Genomic DNA, 27,148 nt, shown 5'->3' with positions numbered 1-27,148 from the left:
CTCGTTCTTGATGTTCTAAGGCTCCTTATTTTGTTTCCATTTTGTTTAAAGAACTTCATTTAGTTATTTGCTATGGTCTGAATATTTGTGTCCCCCTAGAATTCATATATTGAAATCCTAATGCCCCTGATGGTGTTGGGAGATGAGGCCTTTGGGAGGTGATTAGGCCATGAGAGTGGGGTCTTCATGAATGATATTAACATCTTTATAAAAGAAGCCCAAGAGAGCTACCATGTCTCTTCCACTACATGAAAACAAAGTGAGAAGTAGGCAGTCTGCAGCTCAGAAGAACGACTTCAACTGAACCAACTATGCTGGTACCCATATCTCACACTTCCAGCCTCCAGATCTATAAGAAATACATTTCTGCTGTTTATAAGTCACCAGTCTTGGATGTTTTGTTATAATAGCATGAATCAATTCTTTTAGGGTAGGTCTCCAGGAAAAATAATCTACTTTTCCTTCATCTGAAGATGTCTCAAATTCCCCTTTATTTCTAAAGAATATTTTCACTTGGTATCAGATTCTGGGTTGACATTTCTTTTCTTTCAGCATTTTTGTGCCACTTCCTTCTGGTCTTCATGGTTTGTGATGAGAAATCTACTGTCATTCTCATTTTTTTCTCCCTATAGGTAAGTTGTCATTTTTCTCTGGCTGCTTTCAAGATTTTCCCTTTGTCTTTAGTTTTCAGAAGTTTATGCTATGTCTTGTTGTAGAGCTCCATAGATTTATCTTTTATAGAATACTTTTTGCTTCCTGAATCTGTAGGTTTATGTCTCTTGCCAAATTTGGGACGTCTTCAGCCATTATTTCTTTGTGTACTTTTCCAACCCCAAATACCTCCCCTCCTTCTGGGACTTCAGTGATACAAATGTTGTACCTTTTGTTCTACTCACACTGATCCCTAAGGCTTTCTTTACTTTTTTCCTATTTTTTTTTTCTCTGTTCTTATTGGGTAATTTCCATTACTGTGTCTCCCAGTTCGCTGATTCTTTCCTTTATCCCCTCCATTCTGCTATTGAATCCATCCACTGAACTTTTTATTTGGGGTATTTTTTCAGTTCTGAAGTTTCCATTTGGGTCTTTATAACTTTTATTTCAGTCATGATTTTTTTTCCTTTGCTAAAGTTTTCTAAAATTTTCCATTTGTTTCCAGAAACTCTGTAATTGCTCTTTGAAGCAGTTTTATCATGGCCACTTTAAAATCTTTGTTATATAATTTTAATATCTCAGTCTTCTCATGCTGGCATCTGTCTTTTTTCCCATTTAGTTTGAGATCTTCTTGTTTCTTGGTATGACAAATGAGTTTTTTATTTGAGCCTGCACATTTTCATATTATATTCTAAGAATCTTGCTCTTATTTAAGCCTTCAATTTTATCTATACTTGTCTGACATTGCTTCAGCAGGGAAAAGAGAGTGCCACCTCATTCATCACTGCCAGGTAGAAATAAGAAGTCAAAGTTTCAGTTGGCCCACAATGAAACTTGAGGAGGGTCACTTAGTTACTATTAGGAGGTGGTGGGAGTTCAGAATCCCCACCTAGTCTCTACTAACTCTGCAGGGGTTGAGGGTTGTTACTAGCTAACAGGGACGAAGTCCCAGCTTCCTCCTTGGCCTCTCAGATACCACCCTTATATAAGGGTGCACTGGGGCACCTCGTTATAGCTTTGCAAGGGTAAAATCCTGGGCTCTACACTTGAAATTTGTTGGTATGGGTGAGGCTAGTTTTTTGTTTTTTTTTTTTCCGTGGCATTTGGCTAAAGTAGAGTAGCTATTGTCTAAAAGTTTCTTGTCTTTATAGGTTGCTCCTTTCCTGGTCTTGGCTAGTGAGAACAATCTTATTGTAGATTTTTGGCTGTACCTGTTGCATGTTTCTCAGTTTTTCAGCTCCAAGTCTGGGATATGTGGGGCCAAAAGAAACCCAAAGAATTAGTACTGTGTTGTTCCTTGGTCCTGAGGTCCCTAGCTGGTCCTCATTCTTGCCTCCAACTTTTAGTCTTATGTTTATTTTATACTAATGTCCAGGATTTTTAGTTTTACTTAGTAAATGCACAGGGAAAAGTAGATCTATTCTATCTTCACAGAAACAGAAGTCTTGATATTACAATTTTTATAATTAGCAGAGTGCCTCTTCCAGTAACATCAAGATATATAAGCAAAGTGATTTCTTCAAAGCAAAATGGGGAGAAAATTTATAAGCAGTTTTATTATTTTATTCCTAAAGACCTCAAAAAGCCTAATTATTAGGGTTAATTTGTAACATCAGAAAATGTTGTCCCAATCTTCCAGAATATTTATTTTACGAATGGTCCAATTTTTCTTCTCTGCATTTAAGCACTGTGGACGGCAGTGGCAAAAGAACTCTGTGTGTTACCAAAAAAAGCACTTCTGATTAAAGGAGCAAGTGGAGGAGTTTTATTTCTTTTGGATTTCAGAAAAGTCCTTCAGTACTAGAAATAGAAAATAATAGTTGTTTACTGAACATCTCCTCTATTTAAGGCATGGAGGACACAAAGACAAAAACATAAAAGAAAATGCAAATCACAGAATAAGTAAAATGGAATCAAGTAATATTGATTCAGTGCTATGAGAATACAGAAAATGCATAAATAATTATGAATAGAAATTTTACAGAAGGAATTGACAGAAATGGCACATAAACTGGATTGAGAAGGATTACTCAATACTTATCACCTATCTATTTTATGTTAGGCTCCTTGATGAAAGACACAGAATTAATAGTATTCTGACAGAGAAATGGGTGGCATGAGTCAAAGCATAAGCATTCTTGTAATGGAGACAATTCAAACTGATACATAAAAATGCTGGGAGTCAAACAGAGCTTATGAACAGAACTACGAGTGGTAGTTTGATAATTAGTCACTAAATAAGGAAAGAATAAATTAGTAGTGTCATTAAACTTTGCTCACTCTTTTATGATACTAAATGTTTGATAAGAAACACATTTTATTTAATCCTTACATAAAACCTATGCAGTACATATTAGTCCCACTTTAGAGATAAGAAAATTGAGGTTTACAAAAAAATAAGCAACATACCTATGATCATACAGTTAGAAAGTAGTAGACCCAGGATTTAACCCAAGGAGCAAGTGGAGGAGTTTTATTTCTTTTGGATTTCAGAAAAGTTCTTCAGTCCAAGGCAGTTTGAGTAAAGAGCCTCTATTTTAGTTACTATACTAGCATATTGTTGTTGTTTAGTTACCAAGTTGGGTTGGCTCTTTTGTGACCCCATGGACTGTAGCCTATCAGGCTCCTCTGTCCATGGGATTTCCCAGGCAGAAATACTGGAGTGGGTTGCCATTTCCTTCTCCAGGGGATCTTTCCTACACAGGGATGGAACCAGCGTCTCCTGTACTGGCTGCTGATGCTAAGTCGCTTCAGTCGTGTCCAACTCTGTGCGACCCCATAGATGGCGACCCACCAGGCTCTGCCGTCCCTGGGATTCTCCAGGCAAGAACACTGGAGTGGGTTGCCATTTCCTTCTCCAATGCATGAAAATGAAGTGAAAGTGAAGTCGCTCAGTTGTGTCCGACTCTTCGAGACCCCATGGACTGCAGCCCACCAGGCTCCTCTGTCCATGGGATTTTCCAGGCAAGAGTACTGGAGTGGGGTGCCATTGCCTTCTCTGCCTGCACTGGCAGGCAGAGTCTCTACTATTGATCCACCAGGGAAGCCCATTCTAGCATATAGCAGATAGTAAATTATGAAATTTAGCAGAGCATTTAAAAATGCTTATCTTAGAGTTTTTCACACACATGAATATTGTTTTACAGATGTAGATGTCATGCACCTGGGCAAAAAAGTCAGCATCCCCAGAGACATCATGTTGGAAGAATTATCCCATCTCAGTAACCGTGGTGCCAGACTGTTTAAGATGCGACAAAGAAGATCTGACAAATATACATTTGAAAATTTCCAGTATGAAACTAAAGCACAAATAAATGTAGGTATAACTTGATAATATGGTTATCTAAATAAATGGGCAGCATTTCTAAATTTATATGTATTATTAAATTCCCAAACAAGTATTTTACAAATTTTCTTTTCATTGATTCTGTTATACTTTTTTTCATGATGAATAATTTAGGTGGATAAATGAATATTATGCCTGATATGAGTATCTTTTTGGTTCAGTAGAGACACTGCATGTTTGTAGATTTGGCACTGAAGAACTGGTCTGTTCTGCTAAGAGGAGGGAGAGGGAGTGGAGACTGGTGGAACTAAAAGTTTCCATATCTTATCACCACTGGTTAAATGTTTGGGATGGAAACAATTCCAAAGCACACAGTGCTCCATAAAGCAAGTAGAAGCATTTTATTGGCTGAAAACATCCTGGCATTGAAACATGCCTGGGAACGAGACACAGCTGATCTCCTTTCAAAGTATTCATTCCACGTTGTATAGAGAAGTCTGGTACTCACTGACAATAAAATCAATGTGGATAAAACTCTTTGGACAAAAATTCCCATCAACCAAAAGTTAAAACAAACAAATTCATTAAATTATATTTTACATATTGCATGAATACCATATTCTTTTAAATTGTCATTCAGAGAAATTTTAGAGGAAGAAGTTCATAATTGAAAAACAATTAGCTTCAGGAAAATATCTTAAAAATAAAATACCGGTATGAAGAATCAAAAAGGAATAGTGCACTATAGGAGATGGTGGAGACTACAACAATATGTTTTTGTTTTTTTTTTGAACTAAGGGTTTCTTTCTATAGCTATGAAAAGTTTACAAGTTTACTCATGAATTTAAACCTGAAAGCTTTCCAACTGCCATCACTAGAAAGCTGTTTTGAATGAACAGCTAAATTCTTTACAGCAAACAGACCAGTTTCACTGATCTTTTATCATAATTACTAAAACACACTACAGAACTAACATTCGCACTCACAAACACTAAAATTTTACTCATTCTTGAAATTTCTATTTCCCTTGTTATGATCTGCTTAACAAGAAATGGTTTGAGAACATCTTAAACAGTTTTTTTTTTTTTCACATTAATAAGCATCCTTCAACATCCATGAATAGAAATCTAGTTATAATTATGAATTCAGTTAGACATCAAATTTTACTCAACCACAGTATTTACATTTAATGAAGGAAGATTTTCACTTGAAGTCATGGATAAATGTAATGCCATGGTATCCTGTAATTACGCTCAGTATCCTCTTATCAGAAAATGTCCGCAGCTAATACAGTATGAACCTAAAATAACCTCTGGCTCATCTGATGGATAATGACAATAGAGAGGTAGCTTTGAAGAGTAATATGAAATACAGTGTCTTAATGGAAATTCTTTGAAAAGTCATCTACAAGTCTAGACATCTGAATAAATTCAGTTTTCATAACTAACATTTATATCTCTAAGTATGCTTTAATTACAATTCTGAAAGAAGGTATAAGACTTAAAATGTCCATTAAAATACAACATATTCTCTTATCACTAGTATTTCAAATTATTGACAATAATCTTATATACCTGTGATCAAACATTCTGGTCATAGGTAAAATATATAAGAATATGTCTTAATATTTTTCCAGCATTCCTGGAAGATTGAGAACTAAATAGTCCCAAACAGCTGTACTGAAATATTTGAACATATACTGAATATACTGAAACAATTAAATGCTAATAAGTAGCATAAAATAATACACAATAATAATATATGGAATGAAGTCACATGTCACTGAGTTACACAATATACTCTGAAGTCTGATGAAATCTGATGACACATTTGCTTTTATCAAGGCTTTAGACTGCAACTTTGAGCAAGCATTGATAATATGACAGAAATTTAGAAGATGGTATTAGGTTTGGGTCTATTTCCATTCATTTATACTTTCAGCAAAAATTTATTGATTGCCTACTATGTTCTAGACACTATGCTTGGATTTCAAAGATAAATGAATACAGCCCTTGTCTAGTGATGGAGGGACAAAATAACATTGATAAATAGAAAACAATGATTTACTTAGAATCTAGTTCTTGAATCATCCTTATATGATTTATATCAAATTAATGTTATTGACTACATTTTCTGAAATAATCTTTTACTGCTTCCCTTGAGCTTTAGATATTATCAAAATAATTATTTAACTTACATTTATGCATTTCTTATAATTTCAGGACATCATTAGATGAAAATATAAACCAACTCTTTTGTAATCAATGCCATTTATTTAAATATTAAGTACAATTAAAAAAAAATAAGCACAGCTTTTGGCTTATTCTCTTGCTGAGAAACTAGTAAATTCAAGCCACACAAACCTTCTTATGATACAAATAACAATAGGAAATATGCGTTTTTAAAATAAAATGAAGATACATTGCTTGCTACACATGCCAATTTCAAAGTCCTGTTCATGAACTGATAACCTCTTACACATACACATACAAAAAGGGATGAAGAAAATAAGCATACAAGAGAAAATAAAAGAATGATTCATCATAATTAAAATTCCTTTCTATAAGTTACCACAAAAGGATATTATTCAAAACAATCCACGGACTTCCCTGGTGGCACAGTGGGTAAGAATCTACCTGCCAAGGCAGGAGACATGATTTCAATCCTTGGTCTGGGAAGATTCCACATTCTGTGGAGCAACTAAGCTTGCGAGCAGCAACTACTAAGCCTGTGTGCTGAACTACTGAAGCCCACATGCCTAGAACCTGTGCTCTGCAACAAGAGAAGCCACCGCAATGAGAAGCCCACACAGGGCAACAAACAGTAGCCCCCCTCCCCAGACCTGCCCCACCACTTGCCACCACTGGAGAAAGCCCATGCAAAAGCAACGAAGAGCAGTCAAAAAAAAAAAGAATCTGCCTTCCAATGCAGGAGACTAGGGTTCAATCCCTGGTCAAAGAACTAAGAAGAAAAAAAAAAAAAAATCCACAGTTTATAGTTAAAACTACATATGTTTGCAGTAACTAAGCACTTTTAAAATTCCCTGGAGGCACCTCCCTGGTGGCCCAGGGGTTAAGACTTCACCTTTCAACGCAAGTGGCATGGGTTCAATCTCTGGTTGGTGACCTAAGATCCCACATGCTTCATGGCCAAAAAACCAGGACATAAACAACAGAAGCAATGTTGTAACAAATTCAATAAAGACTTTAAAAAAATCTTTAGAAATCTTATATAATACTGGAAAAATGGGAATTATACTGTAAAAAGTAATTCTGAAGTAAGATGTAACTAAATACAGTGAGGTTCAAAAAATATATATATTTTGTTCAAAAAATAACATTATAAAAATCATTTAAGGCTATCATAACTAAAATAAGTCACTACCCAATTATTATAAGGCTTTGCTTATATAATTAACAATGACAAACAGAGGTACTGAGTGTCTCCTGATAATTAATAACCAGCTAGAAAGAGTTGATTTTCCTGTCTATAAAGGAGGTTAGTATTACAATTTTTAAAATAATGTAGGTAGAATGACTTATAAGTTTAGGTGAAACTCATTTCATGGACAGTAACTTAGAAAAAGTAATTTTAATGCATGATACAATTAAACTTTCTATATTTATCTCAACTGGCTTTTATTTATAATTAAACTTAGCAAGACTTTTTTCTAAGAAGTGACAAAGGTTCAGAAGTGAAAAAAGTTATTAATCAAGTCAATTAAATCGAACGCTTAATAGCTAAATTCAAAACACTAAAAACTGATGTATTTGAGTACAGCACTATTCACCTTTAAAAACTGTTTCTTCTTGCTTATTGAATAAAATGCAAACTCTTATGGCCAGTAATCAAGACCCATACTCACCTGGTTAATGTTAAGCTTACAACTACTAACATTGCCCTGCTCATTTCCACAGCAACTTTACCAGGGTGCTGCCTGGAATAAGGTGAAAGGCACCTGGAGAGTGGCTGTGGGTGGGTGAAGGCTGAAAATGGGATAAACTTTATTTTTTTTCATAATTTTGTCAGGTGAGGCCTTAATTTATGATCTTTAGTTATTGTAAGCATTTGGATTTTAGTATGAAATAATCACATTTCTATAAAGTTAAATAATTATTAAATTGCAAAAGTGAACTTTACCTTATCATTTTATAAATAAATACAGAAATAAAAAATATTTTAAAATATGTTTGGCTTATTTCACACAGGAAAAACTCAAAATTGATGTTTATTTGCTATGGCCTTCAGTAAATTTTTCTTTATAAAGTTAAAAGATGATTTGACCTTATGCACTTAAATAGATTGGCTTCTTTTAAGAAATATGTATGTCTCTCATGTATAATTAAAACAATATTTTATTACAGAGGTAAATCCTAGCTATACATCTGAGGATATAACCTATTACAATGTCTATTCTTCTCTGTTAAAAACCAATTGACTGTTTTTAAAGTGCTATATTGCCATAAAATAAATCCTAAATTATAACAGTAAAGAAAATTCACCTAAAACTTTAGACAAGCGCTCTTTTAAATATTCTATTTTTTAGAAACCCCAATTCTTCCTTCTATAAGTTTATGCAGCTTAAAGTGAAAATATTTTTTGTTATACGTGACTGATGTCCAAATTTCAGATTAAACTTTAAAACAAGTCATATTAAAGAATATAATTAAATCCCAAGTATAAGTAAACTAATAATGTAACAATGACTAAGTTGTGTATGTGGCGAGTATGCTATATGATATTAAATCAGTAAAGACTTAAAAACTAAATAGATTTATCTTATGGATATGTTGTGAATAGTAAATTACAGATAATTGATATAAAGCCCTGGACACAGTGCCTGGCACACAGTAAGGCTTAATTAATTATTATTAAGTAGATTGTCATCATAAAACAGTTTAGATTGATATTAGTAAAATTTCTCATTCAACTGCTCTACTCGGTACCATATAAATTATTGAGTCAGTATGTAACAATGAATTGGCATTATATTTAAATTCCAAGTATACAAATGGAGTCTCGCACATATGATATGTCCTATTAGTGTATACTTTTGAGTTTTCAGTTGAGTTTACTTTTGATCAAATACAGCACAATATTGCCATGCAGAATGAGAAACTGGATGGAATCAACTTGGAAAGTGGTTCACAGCAAGCACCATTTACTCCTCCTAACACCCCGGATCCACGAAGTCCCCCAAATCCAGAAAACATTGCACCAGGTAATTAATCCCCTTACAAACAGAATAATAAAACTGCTATGCACATAAATATATGACTCAAGTCACTTGGATTCTTTAGTAAATGGGGTCTGAATGATACGGCTTTTCACATTATATACCTACTTTGTAGATAAGTTCAGGACAAATGTAAAGATTAGACCTAGAGGAGTTTAGTAACACATTTACAGGAGTCTTATGTTCTTTCAGATGGCCCAAACTTTTGTTGGCAGTCGCTTATCATACTAAAAATTAAGTCTGTTTGTAATTATATTGAAATCCTATTTGTATAGAACTGTGTAATTTATGAAATACTATTATATATATGTATCTTCTTTAATTTAATAATAATTATGACAGTTATTATAATCCTCATTTTACAAATTAAGAACTTGAGGTTGTGAATAGCTAGAAGGCAACACTAACTGATCAAGAATTAAATCCAGCTCTGATACCAAATTCACAGATGTCTCATGTGAGTGACCTTGTGGAGACTGCTTTTGTTATTTTCTGTTCTCTTACAGGGCTTTAAATGCAATACTCTAATACTGTATATTTGTTTATTATCTTAAAAAATAAGTGAAAGTGAAAGTTGCTCAGCTGTGTCCGACTCTTTGTGACCCCATGGAATATACATACAGTCCATGGAATTCTCCAGGCCAGAATCCTGGAGTGGGTAGCCCTTTCCTTCTCCAGGGGATCTTCCCAATCCAGGGATCAAACTGGGGTCTCCTACACTGCAAGTGGATTCTTTACCAACTGAGCTATGAGGGAAGTCCAAAAAATAAGTAAATGTTTATTCAAACCAGTACATGCTATTTGAAGTATTGTTAGATTTTGAAATATTAAATCAGAAAAATTATCTGCTCTACTTAGACAATATCTTTCCAAAATAACATAAAACAAATACCTTTAAGTTTTTCCTCAAGAGTAATGTATATAGTAGATTTATAAAATTTTCAACTAATTTTACACTGAAATTAGCAATGCCTGTGTCATAGTTTTGTAAATTAAATAGTAAATTTATCAAGAGTACTTCTGAGGAACCTTCTCAAATAGCATAGTGTTTTTGAAAATATATAAGTAAAATAACTGTATAATATTAAATCTTATTTAAAAGTAAGTTGAATGTCAGTCACTGATGAGCTTAGATTTATTAGGACATTCTTACAGAGCACAATGGAAAAGGTATTGATAAACAAAGTAATTTTGAAGGAAACCAAATACACAATTAGAATATATAGAATTCTGAAGTAAAGCATTGTAATAAAATTCTCAAATAGCTTTCATATAGCTTTTTTTATGACAGAAGAGCAGGTAACAGGTTCTACGCATACAACATTAAGCTCATGTGGCAAAAACAAACTTTAGAATCTGATGGGTCTGGGTTCAACCTGCGATCTCCTTTTTTTTTTTTTGGTTGAACAGATTTTCTTTTAATATGACTGTATACACGGACAACTGAGAATAGGAAAAGAAAAATTATGGTTTTTTTGGTTGAACCAAAATTATGGTTGAATCAAATTAATGGTTCAACATACTACAGCTGTTACTAAAGATGGTATGCTGGGATTTTAAGAAAACAGTCCAGTAAATGAACCATCCCTAAATGAATCTAAATTCATCAAGCCCTCTTTTAATAAAAACATACTGCATTGGCAGAGGTTTACCCTTTTTTTCAATACTCCATAATAAAAAGATGTTGTCTCTCCTTTAGTATTTAGTTACTAGTAGTCTCTCAAATGGTAACATTAATTGAATTTATATTATCAAATGAAAGTGAAAGTTTGTACAGCCAAGCCCAGAAGCAAAAGTGAAGAAGGATGAAGGGTAAAAGCTGATGGATGCCATGCAGAACAAGGACCTTCGCGGAGGTGTCCTGAGTGCCAAACGCAGTCAACATCCCATCATTTTTTCATTGCTCTTAAATGAGCAAAATCAAATTATTCTTACTTTTTATTTAAAGAAATAATAAATCTTCATCCTGTCCCTCCATAATTTGTGATCAGGTATGTGGTTCCATCACCACTGTGGACAGCAGCAATAAAGCTGCTGGATCCTTTCATCCATGCCCACTTTACTACTGTGCTGAGAAGGAAAATAAATCTCTTTGAGTCTGTTTCTTCACTCTGTAAAATAAAGAAAATAAATCTCACTGCACATGGTTGTTGTGAAAATTAAATGTGAGAATGTGAGTATAGTCCCTAATATACAATAAAATACTGAGTTAAAATTTATCCTTTCCTTACCCATCTTTATATACCTAATACATAATAGACTATATATATTTTCTTTTAGCTCCAACCACTATACTGTAACCTCCTGCTATCTAATGTGTGGAATGGTAAGGTTTTTTAATAGGAAGAGAAGACATATAGAAAAGTTTATGTTGATTCAATGTGGTACTTCCATTACTAAGTTAAAAGTTTTATTATGAATCAATAACCATTGATTATTATGAATCGATGGTGTGATCACTTATCTAGAGCCAGGCATCCTGGAGTGTGAAGTCAAGTGGGCATTAGGAAGCATCACTACGAACAAAGCTACTAGAGGTGATGAATTCCAGTTGACCTATTTCAAATTCTAAAAGATGAAGCTATTAAGTGCTGCACTCAATATGCCAGCAAATTTGGAAAACTCAGCAGTGGCTACAGGGTTGGAAAAGGTCAGTTTTTGCTCCATTCCCCAAAAAAGATAATTCCAAAGAATGTTCAAACTCCTGCACAAATGCACTCATTTCACATGCTAGCAAAGAAATGCTCAAAATTCTTCAAGCTTGGCTTCAACGGTACATGAACCAAGAACTTCCAGATGGTCAAGATGGACTTAGAAAAGGCAGAAGAACCAGAAATCAAATTGGCAACATTTGCTGGATCATAGAAAAAACAAGACAATTCCAGAAAAACATCTACTTCTGTTCCATTGACTACTCTAAAGCCTTTGTCTGTGTGGATCACAACAAACTGTGGAAGATTCTTAAAGAGATAGGCATACCAGATCCCCTTACCTGCCTCCTGAGAAATTTGTATGCTGGTCAAGAAGCAATAGTTAGAACTGGATATGGAACAACAGACTGGTTCAAAATTGAGAAAGGAGTACATCAAAGCTATATACTGTCCCTCTGCCTATTAAACTTATATGCAGAGTACCTCATGCGAAATGCCCAGCTGGATGAAGCAAAAGCTGGAATCAAGATTGCCAGGAGAAATATCAATAACCTCCAATATGCAGACGCCATCACCCTTATGGCAAAAAGCAAAGAGGAACTAAAGAGCTTTCTGGTGAAGGTGAAAGAGGAAAATGAAAAAGCTGGCTTAAAATTCAACATTAAAAAACTAAGATCGTGGCATCCAGGCCCATCACTTCATGGCAAATAGATGGGGAAACAGTGGAAACAGTGGCAGACTTTATTTTCTTGGGCTCCAAAATCACTGCATATGGTGACTGCAGCCATGAAATTAAAAGACACTTGCACCTTGAAAGAGAAGTTATGACCAACCTAGACAGCATATTGAAAAGCAGAGACATTACTTTGCTGACAAAGGTCCATCTAGTCAAAGCTATGGCTTTTTCAGTAGTCATGTATGGACGTGCAAGTTGGACCATAAAGGCTGGGCGCTGAAGAATTGATGCTTTTGAACTGTTTTGTTGAAGAAGACTCTTGAGAGTCCCTTGGACAGCAAGGAGATCAAATCAGTCAATCCTCAAGGAAAATCAGTCCTGAATACTCACTGGAAGGGCTGATGCTGAAGCTGAATCTCCAATACTTTGGCCAACTGATGCAAAGGGATGCTGGCAAAGATTGAAGGCAGGAGGAGAAGGCGATGACAGAGGAATGAAATGGTTGGATGGCATCACCAACTTGATGGACATGAATCTGAGCAAGCTCCAGGAGCTGGTGATGGACAGGGAAGCCTGGCGTGCTGCAGTCCATGGGGTCGCAAAGAGTCGGACATGACTGAGCAACTAAACTGATTATAAACTATGAAATTTCAAAAAGAATAAAAAAGTTCTACCCTCAAGGAATTCATAGACAGGGACAGAGGACAAATGTCCATGCTATATTTGTAGTCTCATTTTCTCTCTGCCATACAAACTTCAATATCATATGTATATTTTATTTACTATCAGGAACAATCTATGTATATTTACACACAAACACATACATATATTCAAATATACATATAGAGAGAGAGATAAATTTTGGAAGTATAAATTAATATAGCTACTTAAAGTTTAAATATTCAATTATTAAATATTAGGGCATGTCTGTAATATAGACTAAGAAAAGGGAGAGTTTCAAGGTTATCAGATAGCTTGCAAGGAAGAAAGAGTAATGGGTCCTTCGTTCTTGGTTGATGAGTTGAAAAGGACAACTATAGATTCAGAGTACAAACTATAGATTATCCGAATTTAGCAAAGGCTACTATGAAAGCCCAGGCAAGAAACGTACAGGGCCTGAACCAGGTATGGAAATGAGAAGGAAAGAGAGAATTTGCTAGAACAGTTACTTCCCAGTGTTCTGTTTGCAAATCACTTGCATTAAATGTGTAAGCCACATCTGAGACCTCCTGTCTCTGGAAGGAAGAATCCATTATCAACATTTTAAGTAGGTGCCCATGGTGATTCAGAAAATGCAAAGTTGAGAAGCCTATTTAAGAAATCCTTAAGTATAGCTGGTAATACTTAGTGATTTGTTGTGGGAATGAAAGATTGTTTAGGAGAGTGCTTCTGTCTCAGACATCTAAGAATAGTGATAACATTTGTTAAGATGATCAATATACAGAAAGCAGCAGAATGTATTGGAAAACAGCTGCATATAGGTCTAGACAGATTATAAAGGATGTCAGGGCAACAGTAATTTTGGATGAATGTAATAGAGAAAAGCAAAGGAGAAAAGGAAAGATATAAGCATCTGAATGCAGAGTTCCAAAGAATAGCAAGAAGAGATAAGAAAGCCTTCCTCAATGATCAATGCAAAGAAATAGAGGAAAACAACAGAATGGGAAAGACTAGAGATCTCTTCAAGAAAATTAGGGATACCAAGGGAACATTTCATGCAAAGATGGGCTCGATAAAGGACAGAAATGGTATGGACCTAATGGAAGCAAAAGACATTAAGAAGAGGTAGCAAGAATACATAGAAGAACTGTACAAAAAAGATCTTCAAGACCAAGATAATCACAATGGTGTGATCACTGACCTAGAGCCAGACATCCTGGAATGTAAAGTCAAGTGGGCCTTAGAAACAATCACTATGAACAAAGCTAGTGGAGGTGATGGAATTCCAGGTGACCTATTTCAAATCCTGAAAGATGATGCTGTGAAAGTGCTGCACTCAATATGCCAGCAAATTTGGAAAACTCAGCAGTGGCCACAAGACTGGAAAATGTCAGTTTTCATTCCAGTCCCAAAGAAAGGCAATGTCAAAGAATGCTCAAACTACCGCACAATTGCACTCATCTCACATGCTAGTAAAGTAATGCTCAAAATTCTCCAAGCCAGGCTTCAGCAGTACGTGAACCGTGAACTTCCAGATGTTCAAGCTGGTTTTAGAAAAGGCAGAGGAACCAGAGATCAAATTGCCAACATCCGCTGGATCATCGAAAAAGCAAGGGAGTTCCAGAACATCTATTTCTGCTTTATTGACTATGCCAAAGCCTTTGACTGTGTGGATCACAATAAACTGTGGAAAATTCTGAAAGAGATGGGAATACCAGACCACCTGATCTGTCTCTTGAGAAACTTGTATGCAGGTCAGGAAGCAACAGTTAGAACTGGACAGGGAACAACAGACTGGTTCCAAATAGGAAATGGAGTACGTCAAGGCTGTACATTGTCACCCTGCTTACTTATCTTCTATGCAGAGTACATCATGAGAAACACTGGGCTGGAAGAAGCACAAGCTGGAATCAAGATTGCTGGGAGAAATATCAATAACCTCAGATATGCAGATGACACCACATTTATGGCAGAAAGTGAAGAGGAACTAAAAAGCCTCTTGATGAAAGTGAAAGAGGAGAGTGAAAAAGTTGGCTTAAAGCTCAACATTCAGAAAATGAAGATCATGGCATCTGGTCCCATCACTTCATGGGAAATAGATGGGGAAACAGTGGGAACAGTGTGACTTTATTTTTTGGGGCTCCAAAATCACTGCAGATGGTGATTGTAGCCATGAAATTAAAAGACGCTTACTCCTTGGAAGGAAAGTTATGAGCAACTTAAATAGCACATTGAAAAGCAGAGACATTACTTTGCCAACAAAGGTCCGTCTAGTCAAGGCTATGGTTTTTCCAGTGGTCGTGTATGGATGTGAGAGTTGGACTGTGAAGAAGGCTGAGCACCAAAGAATTGATGCTTTTGAACTGTGGGGCTGGAAAAGACTCTTGAGAATCCCTTGGACTGCAAGGAGATCCAACCAGTCCATTCTGAAGGAGATCAGTCCTGGGATTTCTTTGGAAGGAATGATGCTAAGGCTGAAACTCCAGTACTTTGGCCACCTCATGTGAAGAGTTGACTCATTGGAGAAGACTCTGATGCTGGGAGGGATTGGGGGCAGGAGGAGAAGGGGATGACAGAGAATGAGATGGCCGGATGGCATCACTGACTTGATCAACGTCAGTCTGAGTGAACTCCGGGAGTTGGTGATGGACAGGGAGGCCTGGCGTGCTGCGATTCATGGGGTCGCAAAGAGTCAGACACGACTGAGTGACTGAACTGAACTGAACTGAAGCAGAGAAAAGCAGCCTACTGAAGAGACTGCCATTTGATGCTGGAGACAATCAGAAGAAAATTAAATTACTACAAACAAATAGCTGCCTATTGGTGGAATTATCAAGAGTTTTTGAAAAAGAGAAACTAATTTTTAGTGTATAGAAAGATTAGGCATGGTTTAACATAATAAAAGAGAAAACATCTTAGAGAAGGAAAAGAGCATCACGGAAACCTAAAAGTAGCAGTGACTGCATAGCAGAGGTTCTGATATGACAGAAGAGAGAACTCTTTAAAAGAGATAACTAGACAGTAAGGTAGTGTAGCTGGAAAGTAAACAGTTCTGCCTTTGAGGACCTGAAGAATGTCAGTTAATGTATGTGAAAATGGTTTCACATTTATGCCAGGAATTGTGATTTTTAAATGATACTTACAGAAAACTTCTGGCTCATGGGAGAAGAATAAATTGAGGAGGTAAGACTGGAAGCAGAAAGGTTAGAAATCCTCAGGAACAAAGTAAACAAAGGATAGGCACATCAGGGAATAAGAAGGGCCTGACAAAGACAGTGGAGACAAGCTACTTCACCATTTTGAAGCTTGAACATTTGACAGGCCACTCAGCAATTTCAGGCTTCCCTGATGGCTCAGAAGGTAGAGAGTCCATCTGCAATGTCGGAGATCTGGGTTCGACCCCTGGGTTGGGAAGATTCCCCTGGAGAAGGGAATGGTTACCCACTCCAGTATTCTTGAAACTTCCCTGACAGTCTAGTGCTTAAGACTCCGCACTTCAAAAGCATCAGGCGCTGGTTCGATCCCTGGTTGGGGACTAAGATCCCACATCCAAGGACAAAAAAAAAAAAAAATTGGGCTTCCCAGGTGGCACTAATGGTTAAAAACAAAAACAAACAAACAAAAAAACCTGCCTGCCAATGCAGAGGCATAAGAGTTGTGGGTTTGATCCCTGGGTCACGAGATGCCCTGGAGGAAGACATGGCAACCCACTCTAGTATTCTTGTCTAAAGAATTCCATGGACAGAGGAGTCTGGAGGGCTGAGGTCCAAAGAGTCAGACACGACTTGAAGCAACTTAGACGCATGTAAGCACGCAGCAATTTTAGACAGTCAACACCTGAACATTACCTATAAAGAATCAGCTCCCAGGGGACGGAGATCTGTCTTTATTGATATTTCCACAGAACCTAGTTTCTAAATTAATGCAGTAACTGTGGTATATAAGGCCTAGTATAAATTAATGTAAGGTGCACAATTAATAGTTTCACTGAACAAATATATACTACGACAGTCAAGGAAGAAACTAACTGTATAATTTGGTAAAATGAAACACTAAGGGGTTTCTTTTGAAAATTCCATAAATTTAAAGGGATTTAAAAATGTCTAATGCTGTAGGACTACTCTTTTCTGAGAGATCATAAAAAGAATGCATTTTTGATAAATTTACCCCTGTAAGAAAAATTAAACATGGTAAAATGCTAGGTGGAATTTAGTAACTCTCAGGAACTCTGTGTTTACTTATTCTTGCAATATTTTTCCAAAGGATATTCTGGACCACTGAAGGAAATTCCTCCTGAAAGATTCAACACCACAGCTGTCCCTAAGTACTACCAGTCGCCCTGGGAACAGGCCATTAGCAATGATCCGGAGCTTTTAGAGGCTTTATACCCTAAATTTTTCAAGCCTGAAGGAAAGGCAGAATTGCCTGATTACAGGAGCTTTAACAGGTAATTCAATTACCCTGGAAGACACTTCAGCATGCAATACAAAGGCTGTTATATCACAGTATGGAGAACTGAATCCCCTGGTAGGAAAAAAAAAAAAAAAAAACTATAAGCAATATATAATATCTTTGCCTAGGCAAAGACTCATTTTTGCAGTATTACTAATATGGTACATTTTTAGTATAAAAATGAAGGCTATGAATCACAAACTATCACTGTTATAAGATCATCTCCAACATTTTAAAAAGCAATTTTAATACTGATTTCTAATGTGAAGGTTGATATTAGTTTATGTGTTGCTCCAAACAATCTTGTTAGTCACTACATAGATGACAAACTAAAAAATCATTTTAAGTCAGATCTGTGTTCAAAGAAATTATATTATGGGAATTACAGAGATGCACAGTTGTTTTTTAGTAGAATATTCCAAATCTTTCAGTGGAATATTTTGCTTTTCTAACTGAATAAAACTTGAAACTATTTTCAGAGATCTTAAAAATCTTACAAATAGTCTCACACTTTGAATGTTTAACATTTCTGTTAACAAGTTTACTTTGTGTCCGAAGGCAATAAAAATTTAAACCAACAGGATACAGTCTCAAATGGTGCCAAAGAAAAGAAAATTCTGCTTTTGAAACAATAATCTTTCGCTGGATAAGTGGTAGGAGGTAGGAGATGGGTGATGAAATGGACGGGAATGTTTTCATTTACAGAAGAAATTGACCCCAGAATGAAGAGGGAAAAACAAAACATACTGAATGAAAAGGGAAAAGCTAATGCACTAAATACCAAACTCAAATACTGGATTTCAGTGGCAGAAGAACATTTCTTTCTTCATTTAATTCAGAAAAAATAAATAAAAGAATAAAAGTGATTTTTGGAATTAATAAATACAAGGTTGCTGCTGCGAAGTCGCTTCAGTCGTGTCCGACCCTGTGCGACCCCAGAGATGGCAGCCCACGAGGCTCCCCCGTCCCTGGGATTCTTCAGGCAAGAACACTGGAGTGGGTTGCCATTTCCTTCTCCAATGTATGAAAGTGAAAAGTGAAAGTGAAGTCACTCAGTCGTGTCCGACTCTTCGTGACCCCATGGACTGCAGCCTACCAGGCTCCTCCATCCATGGGATTTTCCAGGCAAGAGTACTGGAGTGGGGTGCCATTGCCTTCTCCAAATACAAGGTTAACTATCAAATTCACCCTAAATCTGATAATGTTCAACTCCAGCCTCTTGTATCCAATGGATAACAATATACTCTTATACTCCCTTGGATGTGTGGCTTGTGCAATTGCATGGGGCCCCACAATTAAAAAGGCCATAGCTGATTTAAACTTTTGCTTTAATGTCTGAAATTCCTAACAAGCTTTAAACAAAGAGTCCCGAGTTTTCATTTTGCACTGTGCCCTACAAAAGTGTTTAGATCAGATCCCAGGCTCTAAATTTTACAAGTTCCTCTGTACTCAGGAAAATGTTCCCTTAAAGTAATTATCTTAGTCCATGATGTGTTCCCCCACGCCCTGCTTATATTTCTCTCTTTTCTTGTTTGTGAGTTCATTGAAATTAAGACCTACTACAATCTTTCCATCTTTGAATTCACAGCATATAGCAGTGTCTAGATATAATCGGGCTTCTCAGGTAGTGCTAGTGGTAAAGAACCTGCCTGTCAATGCAGAAGACACAGGATATGCGGGTTTGATCCCTGAGTCAGAAAGATCCCCTGGAGGAGGAAATGGCAACCCACTCCAGTATTTGTGCCTGGAGAATCCCATGGACAGAGGAGCCTGGTGGCCTATAGTCCACAGTGTCGCAAAGAGTCGGACACGGCTGAAGCAACTTAGCACACACACACACAATTTTTTATATGAGTAAATGAATGAACGAACAAATGAACTAATTATAGGTTTATAATGGTAAACTTCCAAAATCACAAAACATTTTCTTGGACATCTTGAACATCTAAGAATATGAAGTTTTATGTATGCAGTGAGTCAAATTTTACTCTTAATGACTCTTCAATCCACTAAATCAAATGACAAAATGTGGGACATTAAATCACTCACTTATATCACAGATGTGAGTCCTCAATATACTGCTCTACTTAGAAACGATCTCAAAAGGCCCAATACTCCTTAAGAATTATGTCCAAGGGGTACAACAAATGGTAGTAGAGAAGAGCAGGCTTCAGTGAGTCTGAATACCTGGGTTTAAATTCTGATTCTATACATTATTAGGTGGGTGACATTGGGTAAGCCATTTAATTATTTGTGTTTCAGTTTCATGTATTAAAAGGGAATAGAAAAAGAATCAACTCAAGTAGTTGTTTTGAGAATTTAATGAGACAATCCTGTAAAGCCTTGGTACTCAAAGTGTGGTGAGACCAGTTGTGCTGGCATCACCTGAGAACTGGTTAGAAATGAATCTCAGGACACATACTAGATTGACTGAATTAGCATCTGTAGCTTAACAAGATCTCAAGGTGATTTCCATACTAACAGAGCAGGTACACAGCACTCTGTTGATAAATATTAGCTTTCATTATTACTATGCCTTCTGAAGTTTAATGATCACACAGCACCTGACTGATAATTTAAATTCTTAAAGTTCTTTTCCTAACCAATCTCTCTCACCCCCAGAGTAATGGTTTTAGGCCCTGGACATGAAAGACTATACTGATATGATTGCTGAAATCCTGCATTAGACTGAAGTTAATGCATTACTCAGTAATCTGTTGTTATCCATATTTTCCACAGCGATTTGGGGAAATATTGTAAGAGGCCAGGCATCTTGAGAAAAGATGTAAGAAAAGATGTATGTTTACAGAAAGTAAAACATACTGTTCTTCAGAAAAAAAAAAAAACTAGAAGACAAGAAAATTACGGGCCAATAAGACATGAGAGCTTCCCTGGTGGCTCAAAGAATCTGCCTACCATTCAGGAGATCCTGGTTCAATCCCTAGCTCAGGAAGATAACCTGGAGAACGGAATAGCTACCCACTCCAGTATTCTTGCCTGGAGAATTCCATGGACAGAGTAGCCTGGCGGGCTACAGTTCATGGGATAGAAAACAGCAGACATGACTGAGTGACACTTTCACTTATGGTAAAGAATTTGCCTGGAATGTGGAAGACATGGGTTTGATCCCTAGGTTGGGAAGATCCCCTGGAGGAGGGCATGGCAATCCACTCCAGTATTCTTCTTGGAGAATTCCCATGGACAGAGGAGCCTGGCATGCTGCAGTCCAAGCGGTTGCAACGAGTCGGACGTGACTGAGCAACTAAGCACACACAGCAAGACATGAGATTCTATACTACTACTGCATTGGCCAAAACCTGCATTCTTTCAGGTTTTTCTGTAACATCTTATGGAAACCCTAAAGGAGCAAAATTTTTGGCCAGTCCAATATATGACACAGTGACATGTGCTATAGCCATCATTGAGGTCACCTATCTACCCTGTGGACACTGAAGGTTTTATCTGGCTCTCAGTCTTTTTCCCCAGGACTATTCCTGTCATCACTTTCTGGTGGCTTAAATGATTCACTGAACTCTCAGCCCTTTTAAGTCCTTGACTGTATTGCTTTAAAGGATCTCTCTCTCAATCCCATCTTAGTCACTACTGACTTTCCTTAAAGTTTGCCATTACCAATATCTATGCTACTGCTGCTGCTTAGTCACTTCAAGTCATGTCTGACTCTGTGTGACTTCATGGACTATAGCCCACCAGGCTCCTCTGTCCATGGAATTCTCCATGCAAGAGTACTGGAGTAGATTGCCAGACCCTCCTCCAGAGGATCTTCCCAACCCAGGTCTCCTGCATTGCAGGCAGATTCTTTACCACTGAGCTACCAGGGAAGCCGACCAATATCTGCATCATCTTCAAAATCTAAATTTCAAGCACCTCACTACCACATTTTATCTTTAATTTTTTCATTTATTATTTATTTCAACCATGCTTCAGGCCCACACATCAAACCCATCTCATTTTTCAAAGTCCATCATTCATTTCCTCCTTACTTTACTAGACTCCATAGTCCCTTACTATTATCATCCAGAAATTAAGATAGTCAAGAAAGATCACAGGTGACTGAGCTTCAAAGAAAATCAGATCTCTTCTAGGTTTTAAAATGATCTCCACAATACTGGAGAATTTATAGTCCTGCCAATTCCATTGTCCAAATGTTTATGAGGATCCTCTAGGCAAAATACATTAAACAGTTATGTATATTGAGCAAGATATAAAGATATATCAGAGAGAATTCCAGTCCTTTTGGAGTGTAGTCTGATAAGAAATTAGACAGACAGACTATTGAATATAATGAAAGATGAAAATGAGGTTACAGGGAGGTAAAAATAGAGTTCATGGAAACTTAGGGGAGAAAGAGTTTAGTTCTGGCTGTGGGAGATCAGGGAAAGCTTCAAGAATAAAATTAAATATCAAATTCTTAAGTATAAATTACTTAAAGAACATACTTAAAACTTAAAGGGGATTTAGAAACGTCAGTAATGACAGTCAGAGCACTCCAGGCAGAGAAAAATGAGTGAGTAAACGCAGTGACGTTGGAGAGCACAAGGAGAAGCTGCTGCTGCTGCTGCTGGTGCTAAGTCGCTTCAGTCGTGTCCGACTCTGTGCGACCCCATAGACAGCAGCCCACCAGGCTCCTCTGTCCCTGGGATTCTCCAGGCAAGAACATTGGAGTGGGTTGCCATTTCCTTCTCCAACAAGGCGAAGAGCAAGCAGTATATCAATTTGACTGGAACAAAGACTAAACGAAAGTGTATAGGGTAAAACTAGCAGGACTGACCTTTCCACTACGATGTCAAAGTCATTTTTTTCCACACACACAACACACCAAACCTGTTTCTCCTTGCCTTCTACCAGCAAGCTACTGAAACTCTAAACCGTGGAATAATCCTTGATCTTTACATTTCCCTCACAATTTTCATCCAATCTGTCAGCATATCCTGTTGACCCTCCCTGTAGAACACATCCTGAAACCACCCACTTCTTCAAGGAAAACACTTGAAATCTAAGCTACCGTCATTTCTCACCTGAATTGGTACCATATCTCCTCTTCGTTCTTGTCCACCTATACTTGTTCACACAGTAACAGGTGCCAGAGTAATCTTTATTAAAATTTTCTCAAGTTATACCTCCTGTTTTTGTTGTTCAGTTGCTCAGTCCTGTCCAATTCTTTGCGACCCCATAGATTGCAGCACGCCAGGATTCCCTGTCTTTCACCATCTCTTGGAACTTGCTCAAACTCATGTCCATTAAGTTGGTGATACCATCCAAGCATCTCGTCTCTTGTTATTCCCTTCTGTTCCTGCTTTCAATCATTTCCAGCAACAGGGTCTTTTTCTAATTAGTTGGCTCTTCACATCAGGTGGCCAAAATATTGGAGCTTCAGCTTCAGCATCTGTCCTTCCAGTGAATATTCAGGACTGATTTCCTTGAGGATTGACTGATTTGATCTTCTTGCAGTCCAAGGGACTTGCAAGAGTCTTCTCCAACACCACAGTTCAAAAGCATCAATTCTTTGGTGCTCAGCCTTCTTCACAATCCGACTCTCACATCCATACATGACTACTGGAAAAACCAAAGCTTTAACTAGATGGACCTTTGTTGGCAAAGTAATGTCTCTGCTTTTAAATATGCTGTCCGGGTTGGTCATAGCTTTTCTTCCAAGGAGCAAGCATCTTTTAATTTCATGGCTGCAGTCACCATCTGCAGTGATTTTGGAGCCCCCAAAATAAAGTCTGTCACTGTTTCCATTGTTTCCCCATCTATTTGCCATGAAGTGATGGGACCAGATGCCATGATCTTCGTTTTTTGAATGTTGAGTTTTAAGCCAGCATTTTTACTCTCCTCTTTTCACCTTCAGGAAGAGGCTCTTTAGTTTCTCTTTGCTTTCTGCTGTAAGGGTGGTGTCATCTGCATATCTGAGATTATTGATATTTCTCCCAGCAATCTTGATTTGGGCTGTGCTTCATCCAGCCCCATGTTTCTCATGATGTACTCTGTACAGAAGTTACATAAGCAAGGTGACAATATACAGTCTTGATGTACTCCTTTCCCAATTTGGAACCAGTCTGTTGTTCCATGTCCGGTTCTAACTGTTGTTTCTTGACCTGCATACAGGTTTTGCAGGAGGCAGGTCAGGTGGTCTGGTATTCCCATCTCTTGAAGAATCTTCCACAGTTTGTTGTGATCCACACAGTCAAAGGCTTTAGTGTAGTCAATGAAGCAGAATTAGATGTTTTTCTGGGATTCTCTATTTTTCTATGATCCAAGCAAGTGTTGGCAATTTGATCTCTGGTTCCTGTCTTTTCTAAATCCAGCTTGAACATCTGGAAGTTCACGGTTCATGTACTATTAAAGCCTGGCTTGGAGAATTTTGAGCATTACTTCACTAGCGTGTGAGATGAGCCCAATTGTGCAGTAGTTTGAACATTCTTTGGCATTGCCTTTGGGAATGGAATGAAAACTGACCTTTTTCAGTTTTCAATGACTTTCCTTCACACTTAGAATGAAATCCATGTTCTTTACTGGACACATGGATTTCCTCACAATCTACCCCTCTGTCCTCTCTCCCTTCTACCATTCCCCTCACTTACCTGTCTAGCAACATGGGCTTTCTTTCGTTTCTGAAAAGGTCAACATTATTTCTGCCTTAGATTCTTTGTATTAGTTACTCTATCTGAAATGCTGAAGTGCTTCTGTTATATTGTCCATGGCTAACTTCTGACCTTCAGATGGCAGTTTAAATGTCACCTCTTCAGAGAAGTGTTTTCTCCCTATCTACTCATTCAGTTATGCTCTATTGTATCACCCTATTTTAAATTTCTCATAGCTCTTATTACTGAATGTTTGTCTGTATGTTTACTGTTTTATTAAAAATTTTATTAAAAACTAAAAATTATTTTTATTGAAATATAATTAACTTACATGTTTATTTTTTGTCTATCTCTTTCACTAGAAATATAAAACCTTACACTCTGACTACATTGCTCACTGCCATATGTCCAGCATTTATAAATGTGCCTGGCATTGGATGATTAATTAATGGCTAAGTCAAAGAAAGCTAAACTGTTACGTGACATCTTGAATGCCAAGATAAGGAAGGTGGACTTTCTTCAGATGAGTAGAAGGATTTCGATGTTTTTGGGGCACAGCTAGAAAAACGCAAAGATACATTTCTTACCCTCAAAGAACTTATAATTCACAGATGACCTAAACCAAATCATATTCTGAAAAATAGAAGCTGACAATACCAAATGCCATATTATTAACAGATGCACTATAAGACTAACATAAAACAATCAATGCTATAGGAATTTGGTTAAGAAAGGGAGTGAGGGCTTGGGGTAGTTAGGGGGAAGTTAAAATTTAAAGGCCACAGGATATATACAGGTGGAAAGGAGGCACAGAGGAAATACCTTTTTTTTTTTTTTCTCCCCCAGAGGAAATAAGCAAGTGTAACATTGTTAGCAAAGGCAGGAAGGCAAGAAATGTGTGTGATGACTCAGCGTCCAGGGAACAGAATGGTTCAGTCCAAAACTAAGAGTACATACAAAAGGTCTTTACACAAATTCATTATCGAATATCTGTTTTATCATAAGGGCATGGTCCTTGAATGGAAACGCTTACTTCAGAGGTCAAAAATTGAAACCCTACTAAGACTATAACACAACAACATGCCCCATAAGATCATGCATTAAATTGTTTTCTATTTTCTGGCAAATAAATTTGAATATTAATTTATTCTTTTTCTTTTCACTCCTCACAGAGTTGCCACCCCATTTGGAGGTTTTGAAAAAGCATCAAAAATGGTTAAATTCAAGGTTCCAGATTTTGACCTACTACTTCTAACAGATCCCAGGTTCATGGCCTTTGCCAATCCTCTTTCTGGCAGACGGTCCTTTAATAGGACTCCGAAGGGATGGATATCTGAGAATATTCCTATAGTTATAACAACTGAACCTACAGAGGATAACACCATACCAGAATCAGAAGACCTATAAAAGAAAGTTGTATGTGCGACAAAAACCTCTGAATATAAATGTTGCTGTATTATTATTCTACTTACTGGCAAAGCCACTAACACTCTTCATTAGTAGCAATAATTAATAGCAATTTAGCACTTTTCCTTTTATGGCATTTAATTTCAATCTCAGATCAAAATCTAATAAACAATTCAAAATCTTATTAAAAAAAAAACTTTTAACTCACTTGTCTTTACTCATAATCTTGTTACTGCTTGGTTAAACAATCCGGTCTCCATACTGGAAAAGTCCAGAAAAGTTACTGACAACAAAGGGTTTCATCTTTGTTGCCTTTAATATAAGCTATTCCTGAATAAAGTTTTTAGATGGATCTAGAATCAAAATACAGTGCAAAAATATTTAGATTAATTCAGAGTTTTATTTAAGGGATGAAAGCTATAGAAGTTGATATACAAGCATATATTGATGGAGAAAAGGGTTGGGTTCTTCTTTTCTGACAAGCTTCCACGATAAAATAACTTGTCTAGATGAAGTCTTTTCAATAGTCTTTCTTAAAATTTCAAATTTCTTAGAACTTTGAAATTGCTTTGTATTTTTCAACATGCTTTGAATCATCAGATAATTATTCCAGATGACAGTCTCCAGAGTTCAATTGGGTTATTATTGTTGTCTAGTATTAAGTCAACGATATGGAGAGAAAATGACCCAAAGAACGTCATACTATTGTAGTTTTCATGACCAAGGTATACTTGGAATTCAAGTTCTGCAAATCCTAATGTTGTGTGTTGTTTAGGTTCAACTTTATGAATACATTTTTAGAAGAGTAATAACAAGACATGCTAATAGACATATAAATAAGTATATATATGAGGGAGAGAGAAAGTATGTAATTTGAATTAGCAGCTTTCTCTGCTGAATCTTTAAATTCTGCTCAAATCCTTAAGCTCTAGGGAGTACATGCCATAAAAGCAAGAAATGGAAGAAGACAAGAGCATTTGAATGTAATACAGCACATTTCTGTCATAAATATATGAAAATATTAGTATAAAAGACTCAAATTAACATAAAGTTATAGGTATATTTAAAAATATGATTGAATATACAACATGGAGTTGGAAAGAAATAAATACTAATTCTTCCCATTTCAATTCAGTTAAACGTTCTGTGGTAGATGTTTATATCAGAGAAGAAATGTCTCATACACAGAAAACTACCTACCAGATTAAGTTTAGGAGACTGGAAGAAGGAAAGTGCACAACAGAGTAATGAAAATGGCATGTAGCAACATCACATATTTATAAAAGTATGTAATCCTGAACATGCCCGATCTCATCTGATCTTGGAAGCTAAGCAGGGTCAGGCCTGGTTAGTACTTGGATGGGAGACCTCCTGGGAATACCAGGTACGGTAGGCTTTTTGGGATTCCCTAGTGGCTCAGAGGATAAAGCATCTGCCTGCAATGCAGGAGACCCAGGTTCAATCCCTGGGTTGGGAAGATCCCCTGGAGAAGGAAATGGCAACCCACTCCAGTATTCTTGCCTGGAG

The 27,148-nt window shown here is 36.8% G+C and overlaps 1 protein-coding gene across 2 annotated transcripts in view; it reads left to right on the top strand.

Moving 5' to 3' along the window:
* Positions 1–25,828, top strand: part of MYOZ2 (myozenin 2) — a 38,479-nt gene extending 12,651 nt beyond the window's left edge. The window contains exons 3-7 of one of the 2 annotated variants that reach the window (XM_070371940.1): positions 553–632; positions 3,798–3,967; positions 9,029–9,158; positions 17,424–17,607; positions 25,387–25,828. In XM_070371940.1, coding sequence (XP_070228041.1) covers positions 3,809–3,967; positions 9,029–9,158; positions 17,424–17,607; positions 25,387–25,621 — 708 coding nt within the window. In that variant the 5' untranslated portion in view covers positions 553–632; positions 3,798–3,808 and the 3' untranslated portion in view covers positions 25,622–25,828. The remainder of the gene's footprint in view (positions 1–552; positions 633–3,797; positions 3,968–9,028; positions 9,159–17,423; positions 17,608–25,386) is intronic. The other variant, XM_005898067.3, reaches the window with a different exon arrangement.
* Positions 25,829–27,148: the final 1,320 nt, after the last annotated feature.

Source organism: Bos mutus, chromosome 6 (genome assembly GCF_027580195.1).
Source record: "Bos mutus isolate GX-2022 chromosome 6, NWIPB_WYAK_1.1, whole genome shotgun sequence".
Taxonomy (NCBI): domain Eukaryota; kingdom Metazoa; phylum Chordata; class Mammalia; order Artiodactyla; family Bovidae; genus Bos; species Bos mutus.
This window is presented reverse-complemented; position numbering and strand designations above follow the sequence as displayed.